General features: G+C 37.4%; 1 protein-coding gene across 2 annotated transcripts in view; it reads right to left on the reverse strand.

Moving 5' to 3' along the window:
* Nucleotides 1-13,922, reverse strand: part of Wdr49 (WD repeat domain 49) — a 179,625-nt gene that overhangs the window by 40,335 nt on the left and 125,368 nt on the right. For both annotated transcript variants that reach the window (XM_087186476.1, XM_021253888.2), the window contains 3 exons: nt 5,460-5,590; nt 2,535-2,633; nt 748-912 (listed from right to left, as the gene is read on the reverse strand). In XM_087186476.1, the coding sequence (XP_087042602.1) occupies nt 748-912; nt 2,535-2,633; nt 5,460-5,590 (395 nt within the window). The remainder of the gene's footprint in view (nt 1-747; nt 913-2,534; nt 2,634-5,459; nt 5,591-13,922) is intronic.

Genomic DNA, 13,922 nt, shown 5'->3' on the forward strand with positions numbered 1-13,922 from the left:
TTTGGGTAGATTCAGGTTTCCTCAACATCATGCTAATATAGCCATTGAAAACAGACAACTAGCCAATAGTTATTTCATCTATATCATATCAAATAACTGCAATAAACTATATGGTAATACCAATGTTGGCATATATCTCAGCAAAAAATTAAACCAGGACTCTTACTTATCCTGGAATGTATACACAACCTGCAAATATACCTGGAATGTTCCAAAAAGTTTGAGACAGAGAATGGAACAGCTGTTCTCCTGCCATCAGCAATTGAGTCAAATTTTGCCATTGCCTCTAACTGACAAGCTCCTTATTATTTCCTCCCAGCCCATTTTGATATCAGGTGCCTGTACAGAGAGTGTCGGACTTTACTCTTCTGCTACATGCAGACCTAACCCTTGACACCAACATTTGGGACATGTATCTCACTGTGCCTTCTACCCTACCAAAACATCTCTATACCATCCCTAGAAGGCCAATTTCCATTGCTACCCCTATGAAATAATTTGTCTGAGTATTTCTCACTCTTATGTGGACACATACAGCACTGGATCTATTAGTAGGCAGGCATAATCTGTCTCCTGCTCCTACACCACCTTCCTCAATCTTTACCTTCTTTGCAAGAGCCCATGGCTTTCCACTACTGGATCCTAGCTACATGGAGCCAAATATAGCAAAGCCTGAATATAAATAGATTGAACTTTCTTTATTTTTCCCTTTCCCAACATCAGGAAAAATATAAATACATCTTTTACCTGTTGCTGCAATGTTTTTCCTTGCTTCAAGGAAGCAAAGCCTCACAACAGCATTGTTACCCTCAGTGTCAGTCTCAGAGGTCCGGGCTGCCAAGGGAGCCTGGTCTGCCACGGGGTAAGTGGAGCCTCTTTGTTCAGCACTGTAAAGCTTTTGCGGCTCCATATCTGTGATGAAGACAATAGGGAAAACAGCAGACCCACGTCTATCTTTGGCTCCAGTGATTCCATCAAGGCCCATAATAGATGACCAGCCAACACCATCCAACCTCCTGTTATTTACTTCCTCAGTCACACTGGAAGGATTATTTGATTTAATTTTTGTTTTGTATGTTCTATGCAGTGTTCTCCCTGACGTGAACTAATAGGGATTTCATATCAGAGTTACTTGTGATTTCCCAGAAATACTGATATGTTCAAGACAAATGTGTTTTTAATAACATGTCATTTCCAGTTTATTAATCATTAATAGTAACCATACAAATAATTAAGGTACATGAAATATAACAACTATATATATATATATAGAGAGAGAGAGAGAGAGAGAGAGAGAGAGAGAAGTAATAATTTCTTAGCCATGTTATATGTCAGTGAGTTACCCTGGAGAAGACATTCCTAGTGGCACATCAGTTATCTAATGAAAACATCTCAAAGCCATACTAAGGAATTCTGAGAACATTCATCTCAGAATCCATAAGTCTACACATAGCTTTGAAAAAAATCTCTGCAGAAGTATCTTCAAAATTTCAAAGCAAGAAATCTATAGCAATACCTTTCGATTCATTTAAAGATTTGATATTATTTATTTTTCTCTCCTATTTCTCTGTATGCTTATGGTAGCACAATGCAATTGCTATATGAGTAAGGTGGTGCTCTGTTGAAGGTCAAAGTAGAGGAAGCGGCAAAATTCCACCTTTTCCATAGAAGGTGAAGCTGAAACCTAATGGTTAATACTCTGTACATAAAGCAGGTCAGAGCTTTGTGTCGATTGCCAAGTAATCCCTCAATCTCTTAAATTGGTTTTCTTACTCTCAATAAATCACTTATTTAGTTTTACACACACACACACACACACACTGCCTCTGATGACCAGCACTTCCCAAAGGCTGAATTCATTCTCTTTGAGTTCATCCAATTGAGACAATAGAACCTGACTTGGTCATGAGGAATGGCATATTCACTACCCAAAAAAATTAGTCTAAGGAAAAACCTTTAGTATGTAAGAAAATGAAAATAAAATGTGAAAGGCAATTGTCAAGGTATTTTGCTTAAGTATAAAATATTCATGTGCACTGTTAAACTCCCATAAGATATAACATACTCCTGTCTAATGCTCCTCACAGGCTTCTAAAGTAAGGAATAATTTAAGATTTCCAGGTGGCATAACACTTAATACCAACTCTAGATTGAGAATGAACAGCCAATCAAGTGAACACAGTTTCTGTTTTCCTATCAAGGGTACCCAAGGTTCACTCAAAGGCAATTTGGGGAGGTTTATTGGTAAAAACTAAACCAGATAAAAATGAGAGACCTGCTCCCTGCTGTCAGTAATATAGAAATGCTGATGTAGCATAAAGACGAGGAATGACACGTCTTGAAGAATTTACTATGCCAAGTAAAGCTCAAGGCTCTTTTGACTCACTTTGAAAAGACAACAGTGTTACTAATCCTTTGTACTTATAGCCAATCATCTATCATTTAGGAGTAAGCTGCATAAGATACATGAATGAACAACCAGGCCAACCATGGTCTGACTCAGCACCTTACTTTTGTTTCCAATCTCCACTCACCTGACTTTCTTTTTAACAGCCTCTGGTAACAAGGGTGAAGGACATGGTGAGCATTTTCTGTGCTATTGTGCCATAGAATGATTTCTCCATCGTAACTCCCTACATGAGTCAGGGTAAAGAATATAAGTTGTCAGGATATTAGAAAATACAAGCAAAAAATTAAAAGAAATTATTATCAATATATCTTAAACATAGTCACATTCTCTATATATTTTGAATGAACTCAAAACAATTAGTACTTTTATTAACATTAGTCTTACAGTCCACACAGAACAAAGAGTGCAATGGGTATATAGAAATTAATGTCTCCTTTCATTTTAGAGTACGCATTCAGAATAGAGGCATTATGTTGAACAACTTGTGTTGGAGTCCAAGTTCTGTCACTTAGTAGCTGTGTAATTTTGTGTGTGAAAATGCTACAATTTCCTCATCTATAAAACTGGGTTAATAACTGTATCTTATAAGGTTTTGTGCAGAATAAGAAGTATTTATAATGGTGCTGAGCATAGTGTATTAGAAAATTAATTGTCACCATACATTTTTATTATTGTGTAATGAAAAAAATCAAATCCTCCTAGATATCTTTCCCCCACACTGTGTGGGGGTTCTTTTTATTCCCTCTCCTGTACACTTTATAAAATACTGCTTTATCCAGTGTGACAACCTTCCATACAGAAAGTCCTTCACTACTGTTTTTCACAGAGAACAGAGTAAGGCTAGTCTGATGAAGCCTGTCCTGTGGGGGACAACATGGCAGTACCCAGTGGCTTCATGTGGACAGCCTGCTCCCAAGCAAAGTGTCAAGGGCATAGGGAGCATGCGAGAGAAGAGCAGAGTTGCAGTGGGATGTGCACATGGTGACTTTCTTGAGATTTAGGAAAAGGAGAGAGAAATGTACGCTAAACTCTGTATTTCCTGGAAAGAGAAACCTGGATAACTCAAAAATTGGTCAAGGAGAATGGATTTCAGGTGCTTATGCCCTAACCATCTTTCCCCATGATTTTGAGGTGATTTATTTGCAAAGTGCTTCATCAAACATGTTCAAATAGAACTGATAGCATGAATTAAAGAGATTATTAAAGAGATTATTTATCCACTAATACAATTGTATTTTTTCTTTGCCTTAAACCTGCATAGCTTGTTTTATTAATATTACATGGTTACGGGACACGATGCTTACCTTCATCTTAGGGATTCGGTACGTGTACCTAACACATCTGGATTCTTCTTATCCCTCTTCCCCTCCCCACCCACCTCCCTTCCTCCCTCTCTAGATTCCCTTTCCCCATTTTCATTGATGTTGTTATTATTTTTCTTAGCTCACACTTGTGACATATAATGATTACATTCATTGTGGGTAGTTGGTACATGCAAGTGATGCATCTTAAATCTTTTTATGTCCCCTTCCCCTCCCCACCACCCCTACTCTTGGTCTCTTGGTGCCCTTCCCAGTTGCAAAAGCTCTATTTCCCTGTTTCCTTTCATTAGTCTTTTATTTTGCTTTTCATTTGTATTTTATTTGTATTTTTATTTGTTTTTTATTTGTATTTGGATTTTTCACGAGAAAAATCATATGACATTTCACCTTGGGTGTCTGATTTATTTAACTTAACATTATGTTTTCAATGTGTATCCATTTTCCTACAAATGTCTCAAACTTATCCATCTTTATAGCTGAGTAGTATTCCATTATGTATAGGTTTATAATGGTATTTTAGTATACTGTCACAGTAATAACTACACAGCTTTATAGTTAACTATTTCCATCACATTTCAGCATCTGGTCCTCCCCAGAGGTTCCAGTGGCTATAAAGCCAATTAAACTAGACAGTTGGCCTTATCAGGTGATGCAATAACTCTTAAAAAACAATGAAACTTAAATGTAAATAGATCAGTAAATCTCTTTGTTAACACTTCATAGATTCCGTAGTTCTTTTCCTTTAAGTTTTCATTCCTCTTCATTGATACCATTTCAGGATCAAAAAAATAATTAGGCTGTCAGAACACAGACTTCAAGATCTCATGATGCCACCTGTTTTTATAAATAGCTTTCTTTGCCCAGAAATGATACAACAATGTTGATATCCTTTAATATGTTACATCAAATCATACCCATGGGATCATTTAAGAGCTTGGATTTATAGACATTTTGTGAGGAGTCTTTCCTGACATTATCAGAGCTAAATTATGCAAGAAGGTTAATATGTTCTCATTAGGAAACATCAAGTGACACCACTGTGTGATCATATCTAATAGTCCTCATGCTGCTCTTGAAAACTGAACAATAAAAATCAAAGGTAGCATTTACTTATTAATCTGTGTATTATTTACCAAACACTATGTTGAATCCTTACACAAGTAATCTGTATTTTATTTTTTTATCTTTCTATGCTATTTTATTTATTATGATTTTATTTTGGAGTTTTTAAGACAGGGTCTCGCTATGCAGTTCAGGCCTTGAACTCACTATGTAACCCAGGCTGGCCTCAAACTCACAGTGATCCTCATCCCTCAGCCTCTTGAGTACTTGGATTACAGGTGTGTGACACCATACCTGGCCTTGAATGTTATTTTAAATGCCACATATTTTGAAAAATAATAAAGAAATAATCTTTACTTTAAACCAAAATATAGATTTTTTTATTAGCCAAAGAAAACCATAATTTGAAGATTCATAATTTGTACAATATCACACTGTGGCAAGTAACGGAACAAGGATGTAAATCCAGAGAGCCTTCATAGGAGCTGATGGTCGTAACCATTAAAATATTGTCCTTGAAATAAGGACCAAAGGGAGTTTCAAGGGTAAGGGTTGTTTCTTCAGGAAATCTATTCATTTTTCAGATGAGAAAAGTATTTTTTTTTAAATGAGCCAAAACAAACCAAACCGTCTTCAACCAATTGTGGAGCGAATGTTCAATTTACCTGTGGCAAGAGTTTGTGGAGGTAAAAATGCAACACACAAGATGTCATCGTAGTGTTGGATTCCTCCTTTCCATTCTTCAGACTGGATGAAAAACTGATTGAACTTCTGTGGTTGAAACACAGTAATAGCTCTAGTAAAAAGGATATGGAATTTAGCTCTGTATCTAACACTGATATAGATATTGAGTAGCCATTATCCACTGGAATGGCATGATTCAAGAAGGCTAAAAGACTTCTCCACTTGGGTACCATAAAACTACTAAGACTTTTATAGCAATAGTAATACAAATTGGGGTAGATCTATAAACTATATCTATAAACTATAAATACTGCTTGGTAGTTTCAACAAAATCAATGAGATATCTCATTAAAGCTTCTCATGTTATAATTCCTTGTGGCATTTCCCGGACTTCAGTGGCCACAGAGTCTATTCTCCTGGAATTCATTAAGTCTGGAAGAGCTACCAGTTGTAGGACACACTTGCAAAATGTCACACACAAAAAATGAGACTTAGGACAGATACTTCATGAACCAAAAGAATAGTTTAAGAAAATTGAGCATCCTGAGACACTGCTAACAAATTGGAGTGCAGACAAGAATGGACAGGGAATGAATGTCTGGTGCCTAGTGGACAAGGGAAGAATTGTAGACATTAGATTGTAGGAGTATCAGTATCACCCTGAGTCCACTCAATGATCTGAGCTTGGTCACCAGCCTGTGCTAAGCCTCTCCTTCCTTCCGTAGCCACACACATTTCAAATGAGCATTTGTAATCATAAGCTCGATGTCTTTGTCTCATTCTCTCTTCACCTCCCTGAAGTTGTGCTTCTCTCCTCGCCACTCTATAGGTTTCCTAATTGTCCTTTCAGTGTTACTCATCAGCCTCACATGGAAGGACTTTCTTCCCCTCACTGGAACATTTTTACTGTCAGAACCTCTTGCATCTCTTCCTACCTCCCTTATCTTTTATTCTCCACTCTCTAGTTCCCTTCCTTTCTTTCTCTCGGCCTTTAATATGAACATTTCTTACTGTCATTGCTCCACTCCTTTCTATCCATTCAAACAGCCCTAACCAAAGATCCAGTGTACCACCATGAGTTCCCATCTCTGTTCTGTATAAATGGCTCTAAGCTGATCTTCATTCATAAGCTTTGCCAATGTTGAATAGTTTCCATTTTCCAGTTGACAATTCCATATAATGTTTCCTTCAGTGGTAGATCTTAATACATAAAAAATCAGACTTTGCCATCTTCACTCCACACCATGCCTCTATGCTGAATTTTCAAATTTGATTCACAGATCAGTCTTACAGCCTCCTGAGTGTCACTCTTTTCCCTAGTTAAATCAAATACTTAGAGTTTTACCTCTGCCATATGTTATATATTCAAACCATGCTTTTAGAATTTTAAGCAGCCAGTGATAGGTTCCTAGTTTAGTGCTCAGTACTCCATGGCTGAACAGTTGTAACAATCTTCAAACCAATTTCACTGCCTCTAATCTACCCCCCTCTGGTACATTCTTCACTCTGTTCCTAGGTTACTCTTTCCATTTATGGGCTCCTAATATCCATTCATTCTGCATGAATTTCTTAAAGTCTCTGTCTGTGGGTGCCACAGACATAGAGCTATGCATATAAAATAACTAAAGTGAAAAGTGAAACGTGGTAAATGTTAAGAAGCGCTGATCAACTGCCATGAAAGTCCACAGCAGAAATCATAGATGGCATAATTGAGAGGCTGATATTTCAAATGGACCCTAAAAGATCAAGATTCGGAGCAGGAAACACTCTGGGTAGAATAAATAGCGTGATAAAAGATGAGACCAATATCCTATTTCAGAGGATTTCTTGTTTCCATTTCCTACAGGATAAAATTCACATGTGTGGGCCTGTTTCTCAAGATCCAATAATGCATAAGTCCAGTTATTACCCTGGCTTTTCCAAGTTATATGTGAATGTCCACTTAAATATTTGACAGGAGCACTGGAAGCCATAGGATAAATATGATATACCTTCCTAAATTTTGATCTTGCACAGAGTATTGAGAAAATATTTTTCTAATAAAATAAAAATAGATTAACACAATAAAATGCAAAGTTTCCCTAAATTTTAAAGATAGAATATAAGTTTTCAAGTCTGTTTCTTTGCTGAAGGAACTGTTTTGAGCTCTCAAGGGTATTCAGGGGCTGAGTTTTGGAAACATGCCTTCTTGTCCAGCCCAAACTATAATCTTTTGCCTTCTCAGCACCCTGCACATTTCTTTTTTTTTTCATTAATTTTATTGGTACATTTGAGGTGCACAGTATGCTGACATTTATCATTGGGAATTTGTATGTTTACATAATATATCTTGGTTCTTATTTTTTTCCCCATTTCCCTGCCCTCCGTTCAACCCCTCCAGCCCTCCCTATTTACAAAGACTTTGTTTCCATTTTTTCATTTACTCATATTAATTCCACTCCCTTCTTTCCTTTCCTGTACCTCTCCCACTTCCCCTTCCCGTTTGGACCTTTTCTTCCTATTTCACATTATCAATTATACATTTTGATCCTTATATACACTTTCAGTTTCTCACACCAGAAAAACTATTCAGTATTTACACATGTGTGTCCTATTTATTTTACCTAAGAGTATCAGCTCAATGTCCATCCATTTAGCAATAAATGTCTCTAGTTTCTCATTCTTTATGGCTGAGTAGTACTCCACTTTACTTTTTAAAATGCGTTTTCTTTATCCAGTCTCCAGTTGATGGGCAATTGGGCTGTTTCCAAGTTTTAGCTATTTACAAACTGTACCACTATGAACATGAGTGTGCATATATCGCTGTGGTATGATTCTTTTCATTTCTAACTGTTTTGTTTTTAATCACGATATGCTCTTCTATCCCTCTATGGATTTGCTTTCACATGCAGCCCCACATCTACCTGTCTGCACACCATTCTCTAAGGTTCTTTATTCTATTAGGCTTCTATAATAAGAACCTAAATAGCTCCCTCTTCTGACCTCTTCTTTCATTTACATCACAGTACTGTTTGATAGATAATTTTGGCTCCCTGGCTAGATGGTTAAAGTCTTAGCAACAAGGGATCTTGTCTTAGTCTGTAACTCATAGTAGCTGACATAGTGATCTACACACTGAGTATTCATCAGTCTGTTCAGATGAAGGAGGGAAAAGTGCTGTCTCTGCTTAAATGCCAGCTCCCCGGTAAGTCTTCTTCCCTGTCCCCCATCTCAAGACTCTCCTGAGTCTGTCATCCCTCATCCTTCTCCATGTTGCTCTGCAATGCTTATCACTGAATGGTATAATGTTCTGTTTACTGTGTTCATTTGTCTGGTCTTTTTATGTCTTTTCTATCATAAAGTAAGCTCTAGGAAAGCAAGAATATTTCTTTCTGTCTCATCAATGCCTTGAACAAAACTTAGCACATAATAGGTGCTCAATAAATGTAAGAGCTACTTTTCTATTTTTTAAATGATTTTAATATTAGTATTAGTTCCATAATGAGGCTTAGCAAGATAATATAAATAAGGTAACCAAAGTTCTGAAATGGCAATTAAGTTTCAAAATGACTTTTAAGAATATATTTTAAAGTTTCTCCTTATTATTGGTAAGTTTGGCTGAAGAGATTACCCTTTAAGGATGAAGAATATGGACAAGCCACCAGGACAGGCTTTCCACCAGCCACCAGGACAGGGTGAGGAGGACCCCCCCCCAACCCCCCAGCAGGTCCACCAGCTGATGGCTGGGCCAAACAGAGCCAGCGGGGTCCAAGTGGGGCCAAGCAGTTGCAGGCTGACCAGGACCTGCTTGCTCTGGCTTGCTCCACCAGCTTTCCACCAGCCACCAGGACAAGGTGAGGAGGACCAACCGAGGCAGGCCCACCAGCTGACAGCTGGGCCATGCAGGCACCTCCAACAATACACCTCACCCCTGGCCTCTGGCCTTTTGGCTGTGCAGCTACTTGGTTACACACTGCAGAGGCACAGGGGGACAAAAGCTATTGTCCTGAGCTCCAGAAGTGAACAACAGAGAGAGTGCCTGTCTCAGGCTCCCTGATGAAAACAAGCCCACTGGAAAAGTGAAGGGAATCTCTGCAATAAAGGCACACCAGACCGCCGTGATTGGTAAGTTGGAGGGGTTATCAGCTCCCATCAGAAAGTGGACTTTCTTCAGGGGAAAAGCAGATGAAACCTGCAGTAGAAACTTGCAGAGTGCAACCCTGCAAGAGGACAAGGAGCTCAACTTAGGACTTGCAACCAGAAATCTCCCTGAATCTCACGGGTCTGGGACTAGCTTACTGAGACTCATTGACTAATAACTGCACACTGCTGCCCACGCTGTCTATTGTGACAGCAGAGACACACCTTGAAGGAGGCCCTTTATTTTTTAAAGGTGATAGATTAATAACTACCACAAATTGTCATTCTTTAAGAGGTATTTGATGCTATGGCATTGCTGATTGTATGACTTGAACTAAGGTGTTGTGATTGATCTAAACGGTTTTCCTTCCTGGTATAATGAAAATGAGATAGCTTAAGAGTCATTAAAGACTCAAAACCTAAAGACCAGCTATATCTGGTAGACACCTCTGAGAACCAATCATTCCATAAGGGTTTTAAATAGATCAACAAAGACACTTACAATAAACAACTTCATAATATCAACCCAGGAACTAAACCAGGGACAGTACCAAAAACAAAAATGAGAAGGCATTTAAGCAAGTCACAAACCCAGACTTCCATCCCACAAAAGGCAATTTCTGGGGGAAATGAGGTGCGAAAGTCTGATAATCAACAACCTGGACACCCTGAACTGATAGCACAGGAAGTCACAAAACAGACGAATGAGGCTCTAAAAAAATTCAAAGCAGAAATAATCTCCCAGATAACTACAGAGATGATGAGCAGAGGGAAAGACATGATTAGAGGTTCTAGAACAGAAACTGATAAAAAAAAAAAAAAAAGATGAGCTCAGAAACATGCTGGAAGTTAGGAATCCACAGCATAAGAAAGAAATGGAAACCATGAAACAGATTCAAACAGATATTCTGGACATTATAAACTCCATTGAAAGAATACAGAGCAGATTAAGAGAATCTGAAGATAGAATATCAGATATAGAAGACAGGATTGCGGTGAAGGATCATGAAAACAGAGATCTCTTCAAAATAGTAAGGGACCATGAGAAATCAATTCAACAGCTGCTAGATGATGCAAAGAAGAATAACATAAGACTGACAGGAGTCCGTGAAAAAACAAGAGAAAGTACAATTGACATAAAAAAACTGTTCACAGGAGTAATAGTAGAAAACTTCCCAGACAGAGGTGGGGAATTGGACATACAGATGAGTGAGGCATATAGAACTCCACCCAGCCATGATCAAAAAAAAATGTACACCTAGACATATAATAGTCAATATCCCAGAAAACCAACAAAAGAACAAAATCCTACAGGCAGAGAAAAGAAACAAATCACCTACAAAGGAAAGCCCAACAGAATCATGGCAATCTTCCCAACACAAACCCTCAAATCAAGGAGAGCCTGGAGTGAGGTATTTCAAGCCCTAAAAGAAAATAACTTCCAACCTAGACTGTTGTATCCTGCAAAATTATCTTTCAAAATTGATGGGGAAATTAGATACTTCCATGACAAAGAACACCTGAGAAATTTCATGAACATCAAACCAGCACTCCAAACAATCCTAAGCAATATTCTAGAAAAAGGCAATGAAGGTCACAACTCCATGAGGCTCAACAGAGGGAAGCCACCAGACAAGGTAAGAAACTAAAGGGAAAGGGGGAAAAAGAAATAAGATCCAACAACATTAAAATATCATGACAAGGATGAGTCAATATCTCTCAATTATAGCTATCAATGTTAATGGCCTCAATTCACCAATCAAAAGAAGTAGACTGACAGAATGGATTAAGAAGCAAAATCCAGCAATATGCTGCATACAAGAAACACACCTAACTCAAAAACAAATTCATAGACTGAAAGTAAAAGGATGGAAAACAGCTCTCCATGTGACAGGAACCCAGAAAAATGCAGGGGTAGCAATCTTATTTGCAGACAAAGTAGATTTCAAACCAAAATTAATTAACAGAGACAAAGATGGTCATTACAACCTTGTGAAGGGAACAATCCAAGAAGAAGAGATGACAATCCTAAATATATGTGCACCAAATATGAATCCCCTCAACTATACAAAACAAATATTAATGGACATGAAAAACCAAATAAGCACTAATACAGTTGTAGTGGGGGACCTCAATACCCAACTATCACAAATAGACAGATCATCTAGACAAAAAGATAACAAGGAAATTTTAGAACTGAACCAAGCTATTGAACAAATGTACTTAATAGATATTTACAGAGTGTTCCACCCCACACAATCAGAATACAAAATTCTTTTCAGCTGCACATGGGTAATTCTCCAAAACAGACCACATGCTAGCTCACAAGATATCTCTAAGTCAATGTAAAAGAATTGAAATTACTCCCTGTATATTATCAGACCACAGTGCAATAAAATTGGAGATCAATAACATGAGAAACTGCAAAACTCCCACAAACACCTGGAAATTGAATAACACCCTCCTGAACAACCAATGGGTCACAGAAGAAATTAAAGAAGAAATTAGACAGTTTCTACAAATAAATGCTGATGCCAGTACAACATTTTGGAATCTATGGCACACAATAAAAGCAGTTCTACATGGGACATTCATAGCAGTAAATGCCCATATTAGGAAAACAGAGAGAACTCAGATAAATAATCTAATGCAGAACCTCAAACTCCTAGAAAAAGAAGAGAATAACAAACCCAAAGCCCACACAAGAGAGGAAATTATAAAGATCAGAGCAGAAATCAATGCAATGGAGACTAAGAGAATGATACAAAAAATTAATGAATCAAAGAGTTGGTTTTTGGAAAGAATAAATAAAATCAATAAACCTTTAGCCAACTTTATCAAAAAAAGGAAAGAAAAGACTCAAATAAATACAATTAAGAACAAAAAAGGGGAAGTCACAACAGAATCAGCAGAAATCCAGAGGATCATCAATACCTACTTTGAGAACCTGTACTCTAATAAAATGGAAAACACAGAAGAAATGGACAGATTCCTACATACATATGAATTGCCAAAGTTAAATGAAGAAGTTATAGAAATTCTAAACACCCAAATTGCAATGAGTGAAATTGAAAATGTAGTAAAAAAATTACCAACAATGAAAAGCCCAGATCCTGATGGCTTCACTGCTGAATTCTACAAGACATATAAAGAAGAACTAATGCCATTACTCTTTAAACTCATCAAGGAAATTGAAAGGGAAGCAAGCCTTCCAAACTCATTCCTGGAAGCAAGTGTGACTTTGATTCCAAAACCAGGGAAAGACCCAACCCAAAAAGAGAACTACAGGCCAATCTCCCTAATGAACATAGATACAAAAATTGTCAACAAGATACTGGCAAACAGAATACAGAGGGTCATCAAGAAGATCATACATCCTGACCAAGTTGGATTTATCCCAGGGATGCAAGGATGGTTCAACATCTGTAAATCAATAAATGTAATACACTATATTAACAGAGTAAAGGACAAAAACCATACGATCATCTCAATAGATGCAGAAAAAGCATTCGACAAAATCCAACACTCATTCATGATAAAAACCCTATGGAAAATTGGAATAGAAGGTCTTTATCTCAACCTGATTAAGGCTATCTATGAAAAACCAACAGCCAACATCATACCAAATGGTCAAAACCTGAAAACTTTCACGCTAAAATCAGGAACAAGACAAGGATGCCCACTATCACCACTCCTGTTCAATATAGTTCTGGAAACATTAGCCACAGCAATTAGAAAAGAGAAAGAAATAAAAAGAATAAAGATAGGAAAGGAAGAAGTTAAACTCTCATTATTTGCTGATGATATGATACTTTAGATAGGAGACCCAAAAAACTCTACCAAAAGACTGCTGGACTTAATTGACAGATTCAGTAGAGTAGCTGAATATAAGATCAACACTCAAAAAGCAATAGCCTTCTTATAAACAAATAGCAGACTCATTGAGAGAGAAATTAGGGAAACAATTCCTTTTACAATAGGATCCAAAAAAATGAAATATCTAGGAATCAATCTAACAAAGGAAGCAAAAGATCTGTATGCTGAAAACTACATCACCCTGAAGAAGGAGATTGAGAAGGATATAAGAAAATGGAAAGACATTCCTTGCTCCTGGGTAGGAAGAATCAATGTAGTGAAAATGGCCATACTTCCAAGACTGCTATATAGATTTAATGCAATGCCGATTGAAATTCCAACAATATACTTCACAGAGCTAGAGAAAACAATCCAAAAATTCATTTGGAACCAGAAGAGACCTAGAATAGCAAAAGCAATTCTGGGCAACAGAGACATGGCTGGGGGTATCACAATACTCAACTTGAAGC

Source organism: Heterocephalus glaber, unplaced genomic scaffold (assembly GCF_053883595.1).
Source record: "Heterocephalus glaber isolate CG9 unplaced genomic scaffold, H.glaber_assembly_v1.0 deba00001504, whole genome shotgun sequence".
NCBI classification, from domain to species: Eukaryota; Metazoa; Chordata; class Mammalia; order Rodentia; family Bathyergidae; genus Heterocephalus; species Heterocephalus glaber.